We start from the raw sequence: 25333 nt of genomic DNA on the forward strand, positions 1-25333 counted from the left end.
AAATTGGGTCGTTCAATATGTGTGTTTTCAATTTTTCAAATGATTTATTGTATTCTTCGTTTCTTGTGTCTATTTTAGCTCTTTTTTTAGAAATATTGTCAGAGGTTTTGCAATCTTTGCAAAGTCTGGAATGAACTTACGGTAGTATCCGCATAAGCCTAAAAAAGATTTGATTTCATTTGGTGTCTTTGGGAGAGGAAATTTTTCGATTGCCTTAACTTTCTCTTTATTAGGTTGTATGCCTTCTGGACTTATAATATGAACTAAGAAATTTGTTTGCTTTTTTAAAAATTCGCATTTGTCCAATTGGAGTTTAAGATTGGCCTCTTTAAGTTTCTCAAAAACCTTCCTCAGTGAGTCTAGGTGTTCGTTCAGAGATGTTGAATAGATGATCACATCATCTAAATAAACAAGGCAATGCTTATTTATGAGGTATTTTAGGACGTAATTCGTGCACCGTTGGAAGGTTGCAGGAGCATTTTTTATATATGGCATGCGAGTGTACTCATAGTGACCATGTTTGGTCGAAAACGCCGTTTTTGGTATAGACTTAGGGTCCATTTCGATTTGATGAAAGCCTTTTGCTAAGTCAGTTGTAGTAAAATACTGGCATTTTCCTAATTTGCCTAGTATTTCGTCCATGTTAGAAATCGGAAATTTATCATTTATTGTTATTTCATTTAGATTTCGATAGTCCACGACCAACCTGAATTTCGGTTTGCCAGAGGCATCCATCTTTTTGGGGACAATCCATAATGGACTGAAATAAGGGGAGTCGCTTTCGCGTATAATGCCTTGTTTTAACATTTCCTCAATTTGCTTATTTACTTCTGCTTCGTAGGAAAACGGGTACGAGTATGGTCTTTTGTAAACTGGGTTTTCGTGAGAGGTTTTTATATCGTGACGTATTATACTTGTGAATGTAAGGTTTTCATTTTTGGAATATTGAATGTCATTGACCTCTTTTAATAAATTTGTAAGTCTGTATTTTTCCTCACTATTTAAATGTTCTAGTCGGTATGTGTGTTCTGAGTCTATGTTGTTGTCCATGGCATAGTTTATTTCTGATGTAAAGAAGAGTTCTCATCACATGGATCTAGTTCTTTGTGAATGAATGTTCTTTCGTTAATTATTGTTTCTTCCCGAGAGTAGTCTATTAAACCGTTATTCTCCATTAGTATTTTTCTTCCTGACAGAATATCATAATAAGGTGAAAATGAATGAATATAGAATTGTTGCGTTTGTTGAAAAAGACCGTTGGCTGGAGGGTCTACATATTTATTTAATTTAGAATAGCCTGTCATACTTCGGACAGTTATTTGCTTATCTTTAACTTGAAGATTGAAAAAGTTTGAGCTCATCAAGTTTATCGAAGAGCCAGTATCAACTATGCATCTATATCTGTGGTTATTAAACATGATCTCTATGTATTGGTGGGATCCCAGGCTGGTATTGGAAAATTTTCAGCTTGTTGATATTGCTGATCTGTAAACAATTCTGTCTGAGTATTCTGTAATTGATCTTCGTGGAACTGTTCGTCGTTATTAATGTAGTGTTCAGTTTCGTTATCGTAATCTAATTCGTGCTGGTGAAAATTTTCATTTGTCTGCATACGCGATTGTTCGCTGCTTTCTCTAAAACGCTTTTTTGGCACTCTTGGTTGTTGGGGGGGCTGATAGTAGTTTCGGGTGTCGTTTTGACGGTCCTGAAGTAAGTCTGTTCTGAATCCGTTGTATAAATTTCTGTACTGATTAAGTTGTTGTTGTCTGGTCGGAGGAATTTGTCTAAAAGGGGTTTGATTGTTTACGTTAGTGTTTTGGGTCTGTGTGGGATTTGATGGAATAAAGGGGCGAATGAATCGATGGTTGGGGTGAGTGTTTTTGATTTGGTTAATGTTTGTATGTTTATAGGTGTTAGGTGAATTTGAGTTTAGCTTTGGCTGACTATCGAATGTTTTTGAAATTGGGTCTTCGTATAGACCTTCGTGTTGTGCGGTTTGCCTTAATTTTTGAACGGTTGAAATGTCATATCTCGCTAAGGTCATGAACAACCTATCGGGGAGTGAGCGTTGAATTGTATTTTTTATTGTGGTTGCCATTACTTGTGTATAAACCACCATATTATTTCGGTCATTCTCTAATGCTAACTTATTTATAATTACAGTGGACTTATCTTCTAATTGTTCACAGAATAGACGTAAGTTACCCTTAAAAGGTGTGCGATACAATCTTCCTAGTAGTTCCTCCAGGGGCGTCTGAGTCTTGAATTCCGTGATTAGGGAGTCTCTTAAAGTTGTCCATTCGTTGTGCATTCCAAATTGGGTAACCTTTTCCGCATCTCCGACAATTTGAAGTTCGATGGCTCAAAATATAACCGCCTTCTGTCGAGCGTCGTTTGAAGGGTATAAGTTCAACAGGTATTCGATACGTCTGATGAACGAGCTGAGATTTGATGGGTCTCCAGAGAATTTCGGTACTTGGCGTATTTGCCGAAGTAATTGAGACATATTTTCCGCTGGTAACTCCATTTTAGTTTTATTTAAAAGTTAGTTTCTGTTCTTGTTTACAGACTGCTGCAGTATGTAGAGACTTATGCCTTAAGTGAACTGCACTGTTTTAACTTTTTATTGTTTTATACAATAGTAGCGGTCGCACTTTGGATTTTAGTGGGCTACTGTTTTTGTTCACAGACTGCTACAGTATGTCGAGACTTATGTCTTAGTGAACTGCACTGTGCGCCTTTTAATTGTATTACACCTTAGTGGAGGTCTCACTTCACGAAGCGGTCCACAAAATTAGGTCTTTAAATTAACTCCGATCGCACAGGTTCTTGTGCGGATACCGATTTTAGTCACTTTAAACGAACCGAAATCACTTTGTTGCTGCCAATTCGCGGGTACAATCAGAAAAGGTTACTTGGTCGTACAAGTTTCCTCTTTTCACTAGATTGTCAAAGGATAACGAGTTTACTAGGACTTTTTTCAGTATCCTACCGACTGCTCCAATAAACTTTTTTGGTGATAGATTTAATGAAAAAATATATTTTCCTTTTAATGATCTTTATTTGAATCAGTTTCACCAGAGGTCAGTTAAGAACTAATTTACAAATGTATTCTTTCGGCCCAGCAAACCTTTTACAGAGGATTAACATAAGCCTTTTAAGTTCTACTTAGGTTTATATGTCAAGCCTAACAAATCATTAAGCTCGTTACCGTGAAGCGGTTCGTATTTTGGGGGAATGTTATTTATGAGGCTTTTGGAGAGTGAAGCTTTCCAAAAGAACGGCTTTAGCTTTTTTATATGAAGAGTGAATATGTCGTATGAAGAAATGAATATGACACTATATATACTTTATATGATCGGAAACGCCTTCCTTCTGCCTGTTACATACTTTTCAACGAATCTAGTATACCCTTTTACTCTGCGAGTAACGGGAATAACTACGCTTTTTGAAATGGAAAATTGCGACGAGCATGCCGGTTCACAAAAATATTAGTAAAACTGTTGTCTCCCAACTATTGCAAAGTTTGTAAAAAATTATCCTTCCTAGTTCATGCTTATATCGATACCAATTGGGCTTATGCCTTTCTATGGGTTATGTATCTCACAGCTTTGAGGACCAGTTTCTTTTTTATTCGGTGTACACAGATTTCGCTAAAGGCTTTTACAAAGTTTGTCATTTCGATTTACGGGACAAACGTTACTCAGCTGGTGGAAGTGCAAAGGAGAAATTTCCACAATGACAGTTTTTGGCGGTTTGTGGGTGTTGCAAAAAGTTTTTCTGCAGATCGATAGAAATTTACAATACTAATAAAAACAAGAGAGAACGCTATAGTCGAGTTCCCCGACTATCTGATACCCGTTACTCAGCTAGTGGAAGTGCAAAGGAGAAATTTCAACACTGACACTTGTTGGCGGTTTGTGGACGTGGCAAAAACTTTTTTGACAAGTCAATAGAAATTTTCAAGACTAATACAAAAATGAAAAAAAATCGAAACATTTTTCAAAAGTGTGGGCGTAGCAGCTTTGGGCGGCTTGTGGGCGTTAGAATGGGCGTGGCAAAACGTTTTTTGGCAAATCGTTAGAAATTTACAAGACTAATACAAAATTGAAAAAATATCAAAACCTTTTTTAAAAGTGTGGTCGTGGCAGTTTTGGGTGGCTTGTGGGCGTTAGAGTGGGCGTGGCAACATGAATCGACAAACTTGCGCTGCGTCTATGTCTCTGGAGTCTGTATGCTTAGCCTCAACTTTCTACCTTTTGTAGTTCCTGAGATCTGGACGTTAATACGGACAGACAGACGGACAGACGGACGGACGGACAGACGGACATGGCTAGATCGACTCAGCTATTGATTCTGATCAAGAATATATATACTTTATATGTTCGGAAACGCTTCCTTGCATGTTACATACTTTTCAGCGAATCTAGTATACCCTTTTACTCTACGAGTAACGGGTATAAATACAATAGGTCTCGATTTTGAAAAGTTTTTATGCTAGCTACTTCTAAAATATCTGATACGCTAACGTTTGTGGGATGTTTACCTTCATCTCCCTTGCATCGACGTCATTCTGGATTATTGGACTTATTACGTTTAATTTGGATAGGGTGATTGCAAGTATTAAGTTTTCAAGTTCTTGAATTACAATACGGTTTCTTGCCAAAATCGTCTCGTACAAATGTTCTGTGTCCAAGTTGTCCGACTTTAAAATAGAATTCATGGATGAGGTCAGTGTGTTAAGTTGCAATTGTATTTTGTCGTTTATTTCTATCTGTACGTTTACCGAGTTAGTTAGCTGTCCCTGTCTAAATTGTGTGTATTTCGTCTCGTCTGCGTAGGTCTCGTATGATGTAACGTACGTTGAAAAATATAAAATATAGAGAGTTACTAAAGTATAAAAAGGTAGTTGACGACGCTCGAACTATCACGGGGTGCATTGCAAGTTAACGCCCAAGAAAACACCTCGTGTTCGATAACAAACAGAGTATTTGGGTCTTGTGTTTTATTCTGTGGGATATACAATGGTTAACTTAACCTGCAATACAGTCTTTATCTTACATACCGCAGTTTCCCTTCCCACTCAGTGTGATGCTCAAATCGTAGTAATACTATCCGCCAAAATTAAGCATAACTTTACATGATTTAGTGTGCCCGAATTACACATTCACGAGATTCCTGACACAAATATCTCTAAGTTCTGGCGGCTCTAAAATGCAACTTGACTAACTATCGATAGCCCTAAACCGTTCCGCGACATCCCCACCCCCGTGAAGCACTCGCCTTCACCACGTCCAGGACAGCTAGCCTCGAAGCGGGACGCATCATCGTCTTGGCTCGATCGTTAGTCCGCACCGCCGCTCGACGAGGGATTCCATCTCTTCCGGTGAACACCTCTTCCACGACGCCTCGCTTCCACTCTCTTCGTGGTATGGCCGGATCACATATGAACACCAGGTCTCCTCGACGAATGGGCTCGACATGCTTGCACCATCTCTCCCTGCGCACAAGCGTTGGCAGGTACTCATGCACCCATCTCTTCCAGAATCGATCCCGCATCATTCTCGCTATGCGCCACTGCTTCCTGGTAGCGCATCCGTTGGACTCCTGTCCATTATCCTTGGGAAGATCCGGAACATCGGGTACTCCTTTCAGCAGATCGTTGGGTGTCAGTGGAGCCTCCTGGTCCACCGTCACTGGTAGATGAGTGAGCGGACGAGAGTTCACTATACTCTCCGCCTCAATCAACAGGTTCTCCAGTACGTGCTCCTTGGGCGCGAGCTCCTTCATTGTGTGCGCCAGCACCTTCTTCACGCACTGCACCATCCTTTCCCAGGCGCCTCCCTCAGCTGGGTTCGCCGGGCAATTGAAGATCCATTCGATTCCTCTGGACGACAGCTCGCCCTGGATCTTTGCAGGCTCAAACACTTCGCTGAACTTCCTGGCCTCTCTGTCGGCTCCAACGAAGTTCTTCCCGTTGTCGCTCCTTATCCTGACCACCGGTCCACGGCGGCTCATGAAGTTCCTCATGGCGATTATACAGGAATCTGTAGACAAATCGTGGGCCATCTCCAAGTGGATAGCCCTTGTGGTTAGACACGTAAACAATGCCACCCACCTTTTCTCTGTGTGACGTCCAACAGTCACAAATAGCGGTCCAAAATAGTCCAGGCCGGTATACTTAAATGGCCATCCGTTGGCTTCCAGCCGGTCCTCTGGCAGGGGACCCATCTCTGGCTGCGTAGGCCGCGCCTTCCGCAGCTTGCATACATTGCAGTTGCTCATCACCTTCCGTAGCAGCCTCCTTAAGTTCGTAATCCAGAACTTCTGCCGGATCGCTCCAATAGTTGCCTCCACGTTTTGGTGGCACATCTTCTCGTGGTGATGCTGCACGATCATCTCCGCCAGTGCCTCTTCGTGAGACAGTATGATCGGCCGTCGCGCGCTGTATGGCACACACGCCGCGTCGTCGATCCTTCCGCTGGCTCTCATCACTCCGTCCTTGTCGAAGTACGGTGACAACCCATACAGTCGGCTGCCCTTGGCGGCCTTTCCATGGCTGTCCACGGCAAACGCTTCTCGCTGTGATTGCCTTATCAGTGTGCGCTCTGCCTCAGCGCACTCCATCGACGTCAGTCCGTGGTCCTCTCGAACGCTACGTAGTCCACGACATCGTCGAATAAATCTGAGCACCCATGCGGTGCTCCTCACCAATCGGTTGTAACTTGAAAATCTCTGTAACGATATAAAGTTCGCCATGACTAGGGCAAACTCACATTTCATCTCCTCTTCATCTGGCGTCGGGGGATTCCAGTCCTCGCGCGATCTCGGCCAGCTTTCTTCTGATCCTCGTAAGAATGGTGGACCACTCAGCCACCGCGATCCAATGGACAGGTCCACGCACTCGCGCGGCCTTGTCGCGTCATCTGCCACGTTTTCGGCAGACGGAATCCATCTCCATTGGGACGCCTCCGTGGATTCTAAGATCTCTGCCACCCGGTTTCCGACGAATTGCTTGTATCTCCGGTGGGTGCTGCTTATCCAGTGCAGCACAGTCTTAGAATCCGTCCATAGTACGCAGCTGCTGATCGCCACACCGTGCTCTTGCTTGACGGTGTCCATCAGTCTCGTTCCTAATACTGCTGCTTGAAGTTCCAGTCGCGGGATTGACATAGTCCTCATCGGAGCGCACTTCGTCTTCGAACATATGAAATGCGCCTGCACATCTCCGCTTGCGTATGTGGCCCGCCAATAGGCCGCTGCTGCGAACGCCGACTGGCTTGAATCCACGAAGATATGCAGCTGTAGTGTCCGCACTCGTCCATCGCCGAAATAGTAGCGTGGACATCGGAATTCTTCGATCTTCTTCATCCCTTGCCGCCAGCTCTCAAAGGCTGCGGCCAACGTGTCTGGTAGCGGCTCGTCCCAGCCGACTCCTCTCCGCCAAATCTCTCGCATTAGTACTTTAGCGGTCACCATGTAGCAGCTCAAAAACCCAATCGGGTCGAACGTGGACATGACCAGGCTCAGGAACTCCCTCTTCGTGGGGACGCGTTCTCCTGTCATCACACTTCTTGGGACTCGATGGTATTTGACGCCGAACTTGAAGTCATCTGTAGCTGGCTGCCAGTACATTCCTAGTACCTTCTCCTCAGCTTCGGTCCATCTAACGCTAGCGATGGATTCAAGTGGGTTCAACGCTCTGACCACACTTGCCGAACTGGAAGTAAATCGACACAAATTAAAACCAGCTTCTGCATGTATATCTCTCACCCGTGACGAGACGGCGATAGCTTCTTCTTCACTGGGGAAACTGTCGACGTAGTCATCCACGTAGTGATACTCGTTGATCGCCAGGACTGCTCGCGGATCCGTGCTGCTATACTGCGAAGCATTCACGGTCTTCACATAATCCGCCGAGCATGGTGAGCAGGCCGCTCCAAACGTCATCACCTGCATCTCGTATATGTCGGGCTCCCGACGATCTTCTCCGTTCCTCCATAGGAACCTCTGGGCACATCTGTCCTTTGGCTGCATCAATACCTGATGAAACATCTCCTTGATGTCGGCACAAACCCCAACTGCTCCTTCCCGGAAATGGAAGAGCACCGCTGGGAGGGGTTTGTAGCGCTGTGGGCCTTTCATCAGCGCTGAGTTCAGGGACACTCCGTTCACCTTGGCAGCCGCGTCGAAGACCAGCCGGATTTTTCCAGGCTTGTTCGGGTTCTCTACTCCGAAGTGCGGCAGGTACCATACCTTGCCTTCCTGGGACCTCTGGACTTCCTGGGGCTCCAGTCGTCGTGCGTAACCCTTCTTGACGTAATCGTCCATAATTCCTTTGTAGGCCCGCGCGAAGTCCACATCGCGCTTCATTTTCCGCTCAATGTTGACAAGTCTGTTGAGTGCCATACTGTAGCTCTCTGGCAGTCTCACCTCGTCGTCTCTCCATAGCAGCCCAGTCTCGTATCGTCGGCCTACTCGCTTAGTCGTCTCCTCCAGGATACTCAGGGCCCGTGCGTTGCCGTCATCTGCGACTGACGGCGCCAGCTCCACTCCGCCAGCTGCGACTGGCTGTGCCGGCTTCACTCCGAAACTCTCGATCTCGAAGTAATCGCTGACCATCTTCTCCAGAAGATTATCCTGTGGCACGGCTAGGAGGCACGATCTCTGAAGCGGTGAACTTGCCTTTCCTTTCACCGGTCCATATACCACCCACCCAAGTGGCGTGGCTGCTGCGTATGGCCCTCCAGATCCATAGCTCCTGGTTCTGAAGGGTATTCCTAGGTGCGCATGATCCAATCCAATTAGGATCCTTGGCGCCGCATTGTTGTACGGCTTTACAGGCAGACGCACACTCGCGCCCGCTGCCTTCACATCCTCTCGACGCAAGCTCTGCATCGGGAGACTCAGGTTTGCTACTCCGTACACATTCTTCAGCGCATGGCGCTTCGGCTTGCCCGCTGCGCTGATCTGCAGGCTAACCATCCTTGTGTGCTCTTTGACGGATTTTCCGCCGAACCATTGCACATTTAGTTGTCGACTCTCGCCTCTCAGGTTCAGGCTGCGGATGAGCTCGTCGTCAATGAGCGTGACGGACGAACCTTCATCCAGCAGTGCGTAGGTGTCGACCTGCGTATTCTCCCCGTACAACGTCACGGGCAAAATCCGGAACAGCAGGTGACCTCCATCCGAATCGACACAACTCAAGTTCCGGTGCGATAATTCCTGGCGGTCGCATGTCGATCGCCTCTCATCCTCCTTACGTCCCGCGTCTATAACTGCAGCTGACGTAGGCAGGCTCTTCTCGTTGGAATCCACTGACTGTGGCATTCGTATCCGTCGGCCGCTGTCTCTGTACAGCTGCCGGTCTTGACTGCTCCGCTGATCCCTCCTGCGGCCTCCATCTGCGACTGGCGGTCGTCTGGGATGTCCAGCTGGGTCATGGAGTAGGTAATGATGCCTCATCCGGCATCCGTAGACGTTGCATCCTCGATCCTTCGTGCAGAACCGGGCCATATGTCCATACTCCAGACACGAAAAACATAACCTCAACCTCTTCGCGGACTCGATCCGCCTCGTTGTAGAAGCTCGGTTGAATTCCTTGCAGTCCTTGATGCTGTGTTGTCCCTCACACAAGGGGCAACATCTGGGGCGGTCTGCATACCGCTCCTCCTCGCGAACACTATTCGCGTGCAATACCCTTCGTCTCGGGTGCTCCTTGATTCCGACGTCCGTGACAGTGCACACCAATTTAGCGAATTCATGAAGCCACTCGCTTAGATGCACCACTGTCGGATATGGCTGTATCGTAGCCGCGTGCTTCGCCCAGTCCAACCTCTTGCTCACAGGCAACTTGGCGATCAGCTCCTCCATTAGGGTTGGATTCCCTAAGTGCTGGCTGCCGGTCGTGGTTGACTGCAGGAACGCTGCCAGGTTGCTCACCCTTGTGGCGAACGGCACGATCCTTGCGATGTTGGCCTCCTGTATTGGCTGCACATCGCGCACGCTCTCCAGTTGGCTACGGATCAAAAGCTCCGGACGTCCATACCGGAATCGTAGCTGCTCCATAACAGCTTGCACATTGCTGGGGTGGATGAGCAGCGACTTCACAGCTGCTCGGGCTTCACCCTTCAGGGCTTTCACTAGCCTCTGGTTATTCTCCAAATCTGTACACTGGTAAGCTGCCGTTGTCTCCGTGAACGCGCACAAGAATATTGGCCATTCCTCTGGCTGACCCTCAAACTCGGGAAGATCAGGCAGTCTGCGTGGCGTCCATCCAGGTATGCTCGTCGCCGCCATTCCATATGATAGGGGCGATGGCGTTGATACCTCCAAATTGTGTGTTGGCTCCCGTGGCGGGTGAACATAACCTCGTTCAGGCTGCGCCGTGGCGGTAACACAAAATGGCGGAGAATAGCTCACTGTTGTTGTTGTACAACTCCGTGTGACAGGTTGCCCGTTTGCCCAATGGCCGCCAAGCGTCGGCGCCAAATTTCCACTCAATTGTGGCGGCAAACTTGCACTCAATTGTGCCGGCAACTGCGCATCCAAAGATGGCGTCACTCCAAGCTCCGGTTGCAGATTGTCACTCATAATCTGCCTGGGCAGGCTCTCACTCGAGCCCTGCCGTGGTGCTGCTCTCAGACATGGCACCGTTTCACTCAAACATGGCGGTGTATTCGCCGTACCGCTCACTCCAACGCCGCGTGCCCCGACTCCAACGGGATCCCTGGCGGCCTCTGCATGCCCTTCATTTGCCCTTGCCTTCACCAGCTCCGACTCTAGATGTGCGATCCTTTCCATGAGGGCCGCCACTTGTACAGTCGTGGAGTCCGTAAGCTGCCCCGTAGCTGCGGGCTGCAGGTTACTTGCCGCTTCACTGGCGGCTACTCCACTTTCCTTCGGAGTCTGTGGCCGCTGCCGATCACCAGCCACACTCGCAGAGCTGGCCGGCTTGCCAGTTGCTGTGGCCGTGGTGGTCGCAGTTGCGGGAGCACCCCCGACATCCAGTCTGGGGCTCCGCCGGGGCGAATGCTTCATTGGCATCTTCTCGCAGAGTGCAAATCCAATGCACCTTGCGAATGCAGAGTGCGAATAAAAGAAAATGACGACGCTCGAACTATCACGGGGTGCATTGCAAGTTAACGCCCAAGAAAACACCTCGTGTTCGATAACAAACAGAGTATTTGGGTCTTGTGTTTTATTCTGTGGGATATACAATGGTTAACTTAACCTGCAATACAGTCTTTATCTTACATACCGCAGTTTCCCTTCCCACTCAGTGTGATGCTCAAATCGTAGTAATACTATCCGCCAAAATTAAGCATAACTTTACATGATTTAGTGTGCCCGAATTACACATTCACGAGATTCCTGACACAAATATCTCTAAGTTCTGGCGGCTCTAAAATGCAACTTGACTAACTATCGATAGCCCTAAACCGTTCCGCGACAGTAGTAATATGAACAAGAGAGAACGCTATAGCCGAGTTCCCCAACTATCTGATACCCGTTACTCAGCTGGTGGAAGTGCAAAGGAGAATTGCCACACTGACAGTTTTTGGCGGTTTGTGGGCGTTGAGTGGCCGTGGCAAAAAGTTTTTTGGCAAATCGATATAAAATTTACAATACTAATGCAAAAATGAAAAAATATCCAATATTTGGAGAACCACCAGAACCATCTAGCAATTAGCCTCCTTGACAACAGCCCACAGCGCAGAAGGCTCCGAAGATATCATCCACTTGACCTGCCCTTCCGGATTCCCTAAAGGAATCCTCTGATGACCATATATATCAAATATAAGATTCTCTAGGGAATCTACATAACCGGCCACGTAACACAAAAATTTAATTGATTGCCCTCTTGGGGAGATGTATATAAAAATACTGTTATACAAAAAAAAAAAAATCAAAAAAAAAATTACCAAGCTCTTACAATGTCTAAATGTCGTTGAGGGAAAAGCGACGATAAAATCGTGCTTAATGAATTGGATTGCATTGACGACATATATTTTTACTAAATATTTTAGTGAGTGAAGCAATGTTGTGCGGTCTGTAAATCGCACAATGTGACGCGTTTTTGATTAAAAAGGATGATTGACTTTATAGACGGGAAATCCGCCTGTTCGATCACTATTTGGTTCCTGAAACAGTTTAGAGGTTTTCCTGTTGACTCTACATTGTAGGTCAACGACTCATCGCTGTGGAGAGTAGCGATGTCTGACATCTGACATAAGTGGTTGATGGTAGGTAAAGATGTTTAACTTCTTTCTGAGATTTAGAAGATCCCATACTATGGCTACTAGTTCTCGTTCATTTGTTGCCATTGAAATCTCGGTTTCGCGTAACGTGCGAGAAATCATTGTGATCGAACGACCTTTCTGTGAAAGAACAGCCCCTAAGCCGCTTCCAGAAGCGTCAGTGGTCAAGGCAAATGGCTGAGTGAAATCTGGGTATGCCAACATGACATCCTCAGACTCCAGGATGTAACTCGGGTATAACCCGTAACTCGCAGAGTAAAAGGGTATACTAGATTCGTTGAAAAGTATGTAACAGACAGAAGGAAGCGTTTCCGACCATATAAAGTATATATATTCTTGATCAGGATCAGTAGCCGAGTCGATCTGGCCATGTCCGTCTGGCCGTCTGTCCGTGTGAACGTCGAGATCTCAGGAACTACATAAGCTAGAAAGTTGAGATTAAGCATACAGACTCCAGGGACATAGACGCAGCGCAAGTTGGTCGATTCATGTTGCCACGCCCACTCTAACGCCCACAAACCGCCCAAAACTGTCACGCCCACACTTTTGGAAAAGGTTTTAATATTTTTTAATTTTTGTATTAGTCTTGTAAATTTCTAACGATTTGTCAAAAAACTTTTTGACACGTCCACTCTAACGCCCACAAGCCGCCAAAAACTGTCAGTGTTGACTCTCCTTCGCACTTCCACTAGCTGTGTAACGGGTATCAGATAGTCAGGGATCCGACTATAGCGTTCTCTCTTGTTTTTCGAATGATTTTCGCTGCTCGGTGGTCAGTTCCAGTTTGACTTTATTTGAGTGGTTTGCACAAATTTTTCCGTTGTCACTTTTTAGAATATTCGTCAGAGGTCTTGCGATGCTAGCAAACCCCTTTATGAATAACTGGCCAGTCCCTGAAATGACCTGAGACTGAACAATGTGGATGGAGGTTGGAATTCTTTTATAGCTTTAACCTTTTCTGGTGAAGTTTTAATTCTTCCTCGGGACACTATGAATCCCAAATATTCTACGTTCTCTTTAAAGACCTAGATTTTTTTACAGACACTCTCATGCCTGCATCGCACAAAGTTTTTAGAACCGTGTTTATATCATTTACATGACTCTCCATTGTTTGAGAGAAAATGATTACGTCATCGGCGTAGACATAGCAAGTTTCCCCGGTTCCCCGTCATTGCGAATCGTGGCGACCGTATTTATGTTAAAGGGGAAGGACTCGTTTGGGTCCGCAAAGGCTTTTGATCTGTTTTTGATCATCTTTTTGAAATCTTCGCTGACGGCGTTTAGCACGTGCACGTCATCGATGTTAATAAAGTTTACGTATTTGCATTTTGAGTTAAAAATTTGTTCCAAACCATCATGCTTGATTATATTTTTTGTTAGATCGATTTTTGCATTGACCCTTTTTAGCACATCCAGTCCGACAATTCCGTCATATCCGTTCAGGTTGTTTAACAAGAAGAAGTATGACTTAACATTGAATAGATGGATCAGACACTTTTGTTCTATTTTTGTATGACCATGAATTGACGTGACTTCAAATGGTGTTTCCACCGGTTTAAAGTGTTTTAATTGTGTTAGAGGTTTTATGTAATTTTTGGAGGCTCCTGTATCCAACAGTAACCTAATTTCCCGCCCCGCTATCGTACGAATTATGTATGGGCAGGGACGTTCCCCTATAAAATTACATGATTCGGAATCGAACGTGTTATCTGCCTCGATTTCCGCTGCTTCGTAGGATGACTGGTCATTTGACTTCTCTTGGGTCGTATGGTTCAACCATTGACGACTGCGAGCTGTCTGCTCGCCCCTAAATTTAGAACGTGACGTGGGATCGACGTCCATTGGTTCAGGACCTAGATTTTGAGTATAGCTTTTACGAGGATTATTTGATTCACTGTTCTGTTGCGTTTGGCCTTTATGTCCTTGGTTTTTAGAAAATTGAGAGCCTCTAGTTTGGGTACTAGTGCCCGGCGCATTATTGTTTTGGTTTCTCTGGAAAGCACCTTGGAAGTTGTTGTGGTTATTACCTTGTGGGGTGTTATGAAAACGGTTACCCTGGCGACGGTTTTCCGGATTGTAAGATTTTTCTTTTAAAGTTTTATTAAAGCTTGCAACGAACCAGGCTCGTTCATTGCAAGACTCTGCCCGTTGAGCCACGGCCAATGCTGATGGCAAATCTTTGGGCGCAGCTGAGAGAACTACATGTCAGACTGATTTTTTTAACCCGGTCACAAAGGCGTTTAAAGCGTCCTGCCGAGATCTATTATTTAAGATAGCGGCAGTATTTGTGTCATAGGACAACAATGTCTTACTAATAATAAGAGTTAGCTTTTTCTCAATCTCATTATAAAAGGTCATTAGGGGAAGTTCTCACTGACACATAGTAACCATTTGCTGCTGGGTTGCCTCAATTGGAGTTTGTTCTGCATATGCGCAGTCCATTCTAGCTATTATAGCATCGAAATTTAGTACTGTATTATGTGAAATAAGCATTACTCCCGCGGGAACTATTACCTTGTTAGGTATGATTCCTACGGCCTGATAGGTTCTAGAACTACCCAATTATGGTTTCTAGACTTCGTAGGCGTTAACTGCTGCGGTTCGCCATGCCATCTTGTTTGCCGTCAAAAATTTGTATGAACTTTACCTAGTCCATAGCGGTTCATTACAAGGGATAGCTGAGTTGTGTGGTATTTGCTCGTATACTATTAAGGGTCCACCCTCATTAATTCTATATCTATTTTTAACTTTATTAAGCTTGTCTGAGAATATTTTTTGCTGATGCTCTAGTGCGCCATTTACGGCCGCTTACATGAGTCTAATTACATATTTATTATTAATGGTACCTGAGGTTTTTGCCTGTTCTTGTGTTGGTGTTGCCTCTTGCTTGAATTCTTGATCGTTAACCATTTCTACTTTGTCTGTAAAGCGATCAATTAAGTATTTTAATTCTATATCTTTGTCGGTCTCAATACCGTCAATGTAACACCCTTGCTGGTTACTATTTCTTATGTCTTTATAGCTCTGTAGTAAGTCCTCGTCACTGTCGTTGTTTTCGTTACTGCTTCTATGCATCGATCAATGATACGTTTGTGATTATTTATTTTATAATTTGTATGAGAAAGAATTACTTTTTAGGAAAGATATTAATTATTTTTTTTTTAATTTGTAAATGAAAATCACTATACTTGAACTTTTTATTTCAATCACTTTTTATACCCGTTACTCGTAAAGTAAAAGGGTATACTAGATTCGTTGAAAAGTATGTAACAGGCAGAAGGAAGCGTTTCCGACCATATAAAGTATATATATTCTTGATCAGGATCAGTAGCCGAGTCGATTTGGCCATGTCCGTCTGTCCGTCCGTATGAACGTCGAGATCTCAGGAACTACAAAAGCTAGAAAGTTGAGATTAAGCATACAGACTCCAGGCATATAGACGCAGCGCAAGTTTGTCGATATATGTTGCCATGCCCACTCTAACGCCCACAAACCGCCCAAAACTGCCACATCCACACTTTTGAAAAATGTTTCGATATTTTTTCATTTTTGTATTAGTCTTGTAAATTTTTATCGATTTGCCAAAAAACTTTTTGCCAACCCACTCTAACGCCCACAAAACCGCCAAAAACTGTATGTGCTGAAGACTCTCCTTCGCACTTCGAATAGCTGAGTAACGGGTATCAGATAGTCGGGGAACTCGACTATAGCGTTCTCTCTTGTTATACCCGTTACTCGTAGAGTAAAAGGGTATACTAGATTCGTTGAAAAGTATGTAACAGGCAGAAGGAAGCGTTTCCGACCATATATATATATATTCTTGATCAGGATCAATAGCCGAGTCGATCTGGCCATGTCCGTCCGTCTGTCGGTCCGTATGAACGTCGAGATCTCAGGAACTACAAAAGGTAGAAAGTTGAGATTAAGCATACTGACTCCTAAGACATAGACGCAGCGCAAGTTTGTCGATTCCTGTTTTGCCACGCCCATTCTAACGCCCACAAACCACCCAAAACTGCCACGCCCACACTTTTAAAAAATGTTTTGATATTTTTTCAATTTTGTATTAATCTTATAAATTTCTAACGTTTTGCCAAAAAACTTTTTGCCACGCCCACTCTAGCGCCCACAAACCGCCAAAAACTGTCAGTGCTGAAGACTCCTTCGCACTTTCACTAACTGAGTAACGGGTATCAGATAGTCGGGGAACTCGACTATAGCGTTCTCTCTTGTTTTTTCATTATATCATTATTTATTATGTGTATTTTTTTCAAAAAGTGGCACACATGTCTTGTTGACGTTCAAAGAGGTAAATAGAAAATAAAGATCTCACTTACATGTTATATTGGTATATTGAAATGCAGCGAAGACGGTAGTCGGTTGATCTGTTTGTCCTCTGGTTGTCGTTGATTTTGTTGTTTTACTGTTGATATGCAGCGGTTTTTCACTGCTGCTGTGCAGCGTTGTTGTTATTCACTGTTGTTGTGCAGTGCGTGAGTCCGAAGTGTTTTTAAAGAAAACCCGATCACGAGACCTTGATTACTTGATCTTTTTATTACGGATTTTACTTTATTGCAGAGCTCGCAAATAACAGTTGACCGTTTCTTGCAGTCACCAAATAACTGTTTTATGCGCACCACTTGCGCAAAAAATCAGACAAGAACCGTTCACCAGTGTCTCTTGAACGAATGGTCTGTGCTCAACCAAAAACCAATTTCGTGTTTCCCTATTGCTCTGCTTATTCGCTGACCGTTTTGCAACGAGCGAAGAAAATAAAAGTCTTTTGCATTTGTGTATGTACATATATGCGAATTATCAGTCAATTTGTAAGTCACACGTGCTTGTGGATTCGGTGCGTTTGGAGTGTTCTAATTTTTGTGCCAAAAAAAAAAAAATTTTTGCTAAGCTTTGTTTAAAAGGCTCTGAAGACAAAAGACTGTTTACGATGAGTCTTTCGTTTTTTCGGTCTTCTGCTGACCCTCAACGAGCGAGCGTTCAGTTGGCTCGCTCTCTCTGAGTTGTTGTTGAGTGAGCATAACAAGAACCACGCGACTGAAAACAGTTGACCGAAAACCAAAACAAAGAAAAACGAAAAGTTCTGTTTAGAGCGAGAGCACTCGCGTGTCGTCTTTTTCGGTTGTGTTCGAGTGCCGACCGCGAAACGAAAAACGGTTGACAGTTATTTGCGAGCTATGCTTTATTGCGACACTTAGGCGTGTTGGGCGCCAATTAAACCAGTTAAGTTATTATTTGAATTATTTATTTGTATTAGTTTATTAGAGCCAACTGCTCTTAATTCTGGTCAATTACGAACTAAATACAAATTAAATATAATATATTCAGGTCGCTAAGTCTTCGGTTGGAGGCAGCGGTCTTAGCAGCGCGCACATGCCCGCCTCACATTACGCTGGCCCTTGTACATCGCTGGCTCAGTGTCGTCGTTGTTGTTGTTGGCGCATCCGGTCTTGGATGGCATTTCGGCGGGTCGTTGCACCCCTCTGACTTGCTCAGAAAAATTTTATGTGGTCAAAATCACAACATTGCATTTTATTTTGTATAAACTCACGCGCAACAAAAAATAATTGTTTAGATTTAATAACCATTTCGAAAAAATTTTTAACGGCGGAAGACACATTTGCAATTTACTTTCAAATTTTCATCGTCTCGCGTGTTATTGGCAATCAAATTATTCCCGCTGCTGACGGCAGTAGCTCAGTACATTTTTCACACCGGTAATGCCAAGATCTTTCTAAGTCACATACACACCCTTTTCGTCAATCAAAGGGTCCCAGGTTCTGCACTTTCTGGTACAGTTTTCGCTTTTCGGTATATACCAAAATGTACATGGAGGTAAATCTTGGCATCGATGACCGAATTTATCAGAACGTTTTTTGTAGAGCACTTTCAGACAATAGTTTTAACTTGGTCGGGCTAAACACGCTAACATTCGATACCTCTTCAGCCAAATACTCGGCAATACGCAGCTTGTTTCTTCTCGCTGAGATGCATCGCCCCACTTGACTCCTGTCGGAAAATATTTTTGTTGCTAAGACTTTCCAAAAAGCTCGCTGACGACAGCGTGCCACAAACCATTTACATAGCTTGGATCAAGTGTCTGGATTCGATTTAATCGGTGTCATTATTCCCATTCTCAGCTATTGTTGCTTCGGTCGTTCCACTGGTTTTGCTAACCATCTATTCACAGACAGCATGTGAAAACATCGCTGTTCACTTGCTGACTGGAAAATTGCGTCACCCGTAATGAAAAAATGCTTTTCCTAATTGGAATTATGTGGAGCGCAACTGTACGCACCTCTTCGCTGACAGCAGTACCTAGCTGACCCAAACAGTCTGATATTGTTTCATATTTTATGTGCAACTACATAAGAACTCAAAGCATCTATGTGGCTATTATGACCATCGCTCTTGATGCAGTCATCTGCACCTTGGCCAACTTTATCCCAAATCGTGGATCGTGAAATATTGATGCGGACGCCGTCAAATCAGAACACAGAAAGATAACGTTCAGCACAACAGTTGTCGAATACTATGTTCTTTACAAATGAACGAACATCGCTGACGTCTTCCGTTTCGTACTACTCCTGGCACACTTTTTTCGCCTAAAGAGCTTCGGCGCACATCGTTGTGCCTTATTTGGAATGTGCAGCACCACTCGTATACATTTACGATACTTACGATTATTACGAAATCCAAACCAGTAATTTGTTCTTTAATCTATTTGCTAACAGTTCGTCAGGATATCGTGCTTATCCGGGTTGGAGGACGATTAGACAATGCCGACATTCCTGAATACGAAAAACATCATATCCGCATGAATATACCCTCGTCATTTGCATCTGCGGAATTGTCATACAGGACCCAATGCTCTAGGGCGACAACCTATTCAAAAGTATGGAGCCATACTTACGTATCAGAGGATAGTGTCCTTAAAAGTCGGTTTTAGCCGTCATTATTTGCATGGCAACCAAAGCAAATCAAATCGAAGTGGTTTCTGATCCTCCGAACGAACCATTTTCCGCAGCGCTGAAGAGAATGGTTTCTCATCATATCCAGTAAATCACATTCCGCATGAATATACGCTCGTCATTTGCATCTGCGGAATTGTCATACAGGACCCAATGCTCTAGAGCGACTGAAGAGAATGGTTTCTCGGTCTTTAATTTATAAAGGCACCTACTGCGGAAAAGAAAGAACCCAATTCGTTGGAGCTGCGAATAAGTGTAAGTTTCTGAAGGAAAATTATACTCAAAAGACCAGCGAAGAATAACGCCACCGATTTTTTAAAGTTTAATTTTTTTCCTGCCAGAGCTGCCAAATTTGGAGCCCTTTGGGCAGCGGCTGCGAAGAGCGCAAATGGCCTACTTTACAATAATATTGACTTTATGATTTACGTTTGAGGAGCTTTAAATTGTCACAGCCGAAGTGGTACCCATTCTCGCCCGTTTTCCCCACGATCTCCATATCCCACCGTTCTCGGACTATTTCCTGAAAATGGTCATGATATTAACCTTGTTATTTTTAAAAAACCAATTCATTTATTTTTTGCATCTGTAGTGTATTTATAATTCTAGACATTCTAGACAGAAGATTAACATTTGGAAAACATGTACCCTCGGTTCAGCAAGCATTCAAGTCCAAGCTTGCAAAATTGTCCTGTCTGACGGCACCAAGAAATAAACTGTCCTTGGAAAATAAAGTTGGGATCTATAAGTGCATATTAGCTCCTGGCCTATTTTATGCTATCCAAGTGCCAAAACCCACCTACAAAAAAATGACGAATACTACAGTCGAAAAGCCTGTGTAAAATTACCGGTGCTCCGTGGTATATATGGAACTCTGATATCGAACGTGATTTCAAGGTCACAAAAATAGGAGATAAAATCCAGGAGGTGATAAAAAAATACAAGGAGAGATTGGATTTACTACCTGGGCAACGCGGCACTGCAAATTGCAGATTTCCGGACAGAAGACTCAAACGTCACCACCCTCAAGATCTGCCAGACCGGGTTTTGACTTAACATGTATGAACAAAGTTCCCATTGATGTTATTTGTTGTGTTTCAAATAATACGACGACACGATCGGGTTGAGGGTAATTATGCGAGTGACTTTATTTGGCTATGTTCGGCTCCTTTTATACATGTCTCTGTTATGTTAGTATTTGTGTATACATGTAAAAAGATGATGCAATGTTAATATATAGGTTGCGTAAGAAAGGCTCTTTTCAGGGAATTCTTGTAGGAATATATGATGCAATATTTTTTAGAAATTACAATACATATCACATCTCTCCCCTAAAATTTTATATTGTTAGTAGTTTTACGACTTTTGAAATCTGTTGGCTGGAATCTGTTCTTGGCGAGGTCGGGTACTGCTTCGGATGGGGATACTCGATCGGCGTGGCTGTGGCTTTTGAAGGACTTCTTGCTGTGAAGTGCTGCCCATAGTGCAAACCGCTGTTCTCGCACGTATTTATCTGTACGGCGCTCATTCCTTGTTCTCTTTGTTATCTACCTACATTAAGCTTGGGGGCTGCGCGATTTGTTGCTATGCCCGCTGAAAGTGACAAAAACAGGGTGACCTTTTTAAAGCGCAAATCCAATGCGCTGTTCAGCAGAGGCTACAAACGTCGCTGTCTAATGATACGCTAAGCGGTTACGACGAACCCACTCTTACGGTGAGGCTGGAGCAGATTGATGAGCTGCAAAGTGCCTTCAATGTTCTGCATACAGAACTGGAGGAATTGGATTTCGACGAAATTGGCAGTGAAATGAGCGAGAGTTTCGATGAATTCATCGTTGAATTCAAGGCTAGTGTGCGCGCGGAAATAGCCAAACGCAATGTGCATTTCGCGCCGCACTCAACGCTTGCGGAAGGTGTTGTGCCCCACCAGTGTAGTGGTCATCAGACGCAGCCGTGGCCGAGGCCGATGCCGTTGCCGCCTGTGCAGCTGCCAACGTTTGGCGGAGGCTACGCAAACTGGGCGGATTTTTACTCCGTGTTCACGAGTATAATCGACAGCCATCCGGACCTCTCCAACATTGAGAAATTTCAACATCTGCGGTCATGTTTGAGGGATTCAGCGCTGGAAACTATCCGATCATTGGAGATCTCAAACGGCAATTACGAAGCGGCTTTAGAGTTGCTTCAAAAAAGGATTGATAATCGGCGTCTCGTTTTTCAGGCGCACATCACCGAGATTCTGGGTTTAAAGGTAGTACGGAATGGTTCAGTGGCATCGCTTCGGGAATTGTCGGACAAGTTTAACGCTCACATTCGTGCGTTGAAGGGTTTGGGCACCACTGAGCAAATCGCTGGCTGTATCATAGTGCAAGTGCTGCTGCAAAAGCTGGATGCGGCGAGCCAAGCTAAGTGGGAGGAGCGCTTGGAGGATCCGGTCTTTGTCAACCTTATTCCGTCGTGGGAATCGATGGCTGCATTCCTGGAGCAGCGATGAAGGACTTTGGAGGCCGTGGATTGCGCCATGGCCACCTATGCGCCAGGCGTTCAGGTGGGCAGAAATCGTTCGACGCTAGTTGCTACCACCCAAAATTCTGTTGGTTGCGTGCTTTGCCATAGTGCAGAGCATGCCATATATTATTGCCCGCAATTTAGAGACTTAGCGCCAGTAGATCGTCTGCGCGAGGCAAAGAGACTAGCACTTTGCCTAAATTGCCTAAAGGCAGGTCATCAGCTACGCCAGTGCAGCTCGAGCCGCTGCCGCACCTGTGGAATCAGGCATCATACGCTGCTCCATCTAGATGGTCCGACCTCCTCGCAGCCACATGTTCCGGTGTCTTCAAGCTCCCACACTGAGCCTTCTGCCCCGCTTTCGACTTCTTCTACTCTAATTGCCCAGGCTCTCGGTAATGACCTTGTGCTGCTAGCCACTGCAACCGTTCTAGTGCAGAATCGGTCGGGACTGTTCGTTCCCTGCAGGGCCTTGTTAGATACTGGCTCTCAACTGCACTTGGTCACCTCTCGGTTTGCAAATCAACTGCAACTTAAGAGGTCGAGATCGTCCGGCTCCGTCACTGGAATCGGGGATTCCGATTTCGCGACTGATGGATTCTCGGTAGGAATTGCGATGCGGTCTGTCACTTCGGATTTCTCAACGAGCATAACAGCAGTTATCGCTCCCAATATCACGGATCGCCAGCCAAGTTTTAATGTGGACATTGGGGACTGGAAGATTCCAGAAAACCTGCAGCTTGCCGACCCGGAATTTCATAAAGCTCAGCGTGTTGACCTGTTAATAGGAGCTAGCCTGTTTTATGAGCTGCTGTGCGTAGGTCAGATAAAGTTGTTGCCAGGACTGCCATTGCTTCAAAAAACTCGTCTGGGCTGGGTTGTGTCTGGAGGCTGCGCGCGCCCTTGTGGTAGCGCCTTAATTGCTTCACGTGTTCCTTCTTCAGCCAGCAAGGAAAACAGCATTGATGTTGAACTTGATGCACTTCTGCAGCGCTTTTGGGAGGTAGAAAATTGTCCCGGCCCAATAGTTCTAGCCACTAAGGAGGAGCTAGATTGCGAGGCCCACTTTGTTAAAAATTACACCCGATTGCCAGCTGGCGATTACTCGGTACGGTTGCCGCTAAAACTCCATTTGGATTCTTTAGGAGATTCCTATCCTCAGGCGTTGCGGAGATTCTTGTCGCTGGAGAGGAAGCTTACAAAGCACCCTGGCTTGAGGGTTAAATATGCGGCGTTCATGAAGGAATATCGTGATCTGGGACATATGTCGCCTGTGCCTGCATCTGAGGTCAGCTCGTGCCGATATTTTTTACCACATCACTGCGTCATGAAGGAGGATAGCACTACCACCAAGCTTCGCGTTGTCTTTGACGGATCAGCTGCCACTTCCACTGCTTACTCGCTTAACGATGTGTTAATGGCTGGCCCGGTCATCCAGCCCAAGCTATTTCACATCCTAATTCGATTTCGCTCACACCCAGTTGCCGTTACAGGAGACATACAGTGGCGAGCAAAAGTGAGTGCATGTTCATAACTCTCGACTTTCATCATCTAAAAAAACAAAACTAAAGCAAGTAATCCAATAATTTTTTTAATTTTTGTTTACCTATCCTATTTTTAACAAATAGGACAAAGAAAACCGTAACAATATGTATTCAGCGAAGACTTAGAAAATAAAAACCAAAAAAAGTCGCAAAAAATCACTTTTGCACGTTATAAGAAAATAAAGAAAAAATTAATTTTTAATATATTGTCCATAGAGCCTTATTATGAATTACTTGATTTACTTGAGATGGCATACTCTCTACCAAGTTTTTCAGTAAAGCTTCTAACTTCAAAGCGAACGGTCGCTTTTTTTTTTTGCGCTCCGAATTTATTTTTGTTTTGCTAAATCCAACGGTGGAATTTAACAAATTATTTAATAATTCAATTTCATAATCCGTACTAGTTAAAGTGCCGTTCGTTTCGCGAGTGAATCTTTTGTGATATGTGCATTATTTTAATAAATTAATTCAATCTGTTCTCTTTCTGTCTTTGCGTTTTGTTTACTCTATTTTTCGTGCGTTGTCCGTAGTGCTGTTTGGTGTTGTTTTTGTACTCAACTGCACGGTGCACCCGCTCTCTCGCTCTCCCACACAAAATCTTAAAGTGCACACTGCGCTCTTGCGGTACATTTTCTGATTTTGTCCTTTGGTACAGTGGTCAAAACCCAATTAAACATGGAAACCAATGTTGTCTGCTTCCATAACAAATGCCGTCAGGTAATAAAGCCTGATCAGTCAAAAATGACCTGTTGGCTATGTGATAGAATGGTGCACACTAAGTGCGCTGGTTTTAACGGCCGAACAAGTGATGACCTAGCTAAAGGCCCTAATCTAAAATACTGTTGTGATACTTGCCTAGGAGTTGCGAATGAAATGCAACCATTTGTCCGCTATCCAATCCGTTACAAACAGACTGTCCGATAGAGACCAAGGTGACTTTAATATACCAGGCACTAAGTGGTCCACAGAGGAACAGTCAAATATTCTCCTGCCTATAGCACAGCATGACTTTATTGACGGCTTGCTTGACATATCGTTGTCGCAAGTTAATTATATTCGAAATTCTCTTGGTCGTTTATTGGATCTATGTTTTGTTTCAAGTCCTGAAAGTGTGTTTCTGACTAGAGTAGCACCTCTTAGTCAACCAGAAGATCCATACCATCCAACTTTCGAGGTGACAATTGACTCAGGTACCATAATAAAAGAGAGGCCAGAAAAGTCAACCAAACGAATTCATTGTTTTCGTAAGGCAAACTTTCAGAGGTTAAATCTTTTTATATCTGGCTTTAAATGGTCCGATCTATATTCTTGCAACATAATGGCCGATGCCATAGATATTTTTATACCCGTTACTCGTAGAGTAAAAGGGTATACTAGATTCGTTGAAAAGTATGTAACAGGCAGAAGGAAGCGTTTCCGACCATATAAAGTATATATATTCATGATCAGGATCAATAGCTGAGTCGATCTGGCCATGTCCGTCTGTCCGTCCGTCTGTCCGTCCGTATGAACGTCGAGATCTCAGGAACTACAAAAGGTAGAAAGTTGAGATTAAGCATACTAACTCCTGAGACATAGACGCAGCGCAAGTTTGTCGATTCATGTTGCCACGCCCACTCTAACGCCCACAAACCGCCCAAAACTGCCACGCCCACACTATTGAAAAATGTTTTGATATTTTTTCATTTTTGTATTAGTCTTATAAATTTCTATCGATTTACCAAAAAACCTTTTTGCCACGCCCACTCTAACGCCCACAAACCGCCCAAAGCTGCTACGCCCACACTATTGAAAAATGTTTTGATATTTTTTCATTTTTGTATTAGTCTTATAAATTTCTATCGATTTGCCAAAAAACTTTTTGCCACGCCCACTCTAGCGCCCACAAACCGCCAAAAACTGTCAGTGCTGAAGACTCCTTCGCACTTTCACTAGCTGAGTAACGGGTATCAGATAGTCGGGGAACTCGACTATAGCGTTTTCTCTTGTTTATACTGCAATTAAATCATTTTTCAACTCTTGTGTTCCGATGTACTAT

At 44.3% G+C, this 25333-nt stretch overlaps 1 protein-coding gene across 5 annotated transcripts in view; it reads left to right on the forward strand.

Annotated features, from left to right (window-relative positions):
• The window catches only part of LOC122626569 (transcription-associated protein 1), a 189537-nt gene that overhangs the window by 32701 nt on the left and 131503 nt on the right, over window positions 1-25333 (forward strand). The window contains exon 3 of one of the 5 annotated variants that reach the window (XM_043806883.1): window positions 19010-19446. The exons of the other annotated variants lie outside the window; for them this stretch is intronic. Within the exon in view, the coding sequence (XP_043662818.1) occupies window positions 19010-19051 (42 nt within the window). The 3' untranslated portion in view covers window positions 19052-19446. Of the gene's footprint in view, window positions 1-19009; window positions 19447-25333 lie in introns of those variants that run through there. 5 annotated transcript variants of the gene reach the window in all.

The sequence above is a fragment of the Drosophila teissieri genome, chromosome 2L (assembly GCF_016746235.2).
Source record: "Drosophila teissieri strain GT53w chromosome 2L, Prin_Dtei_1.1, whole genome shotgun sequence".
Lineage (NCBI taxonomy): Eukaryota > Metazoa > Arthropoda > Insecta > Diptera > Drosophilidae > Drosophila > Drosophila teissieri.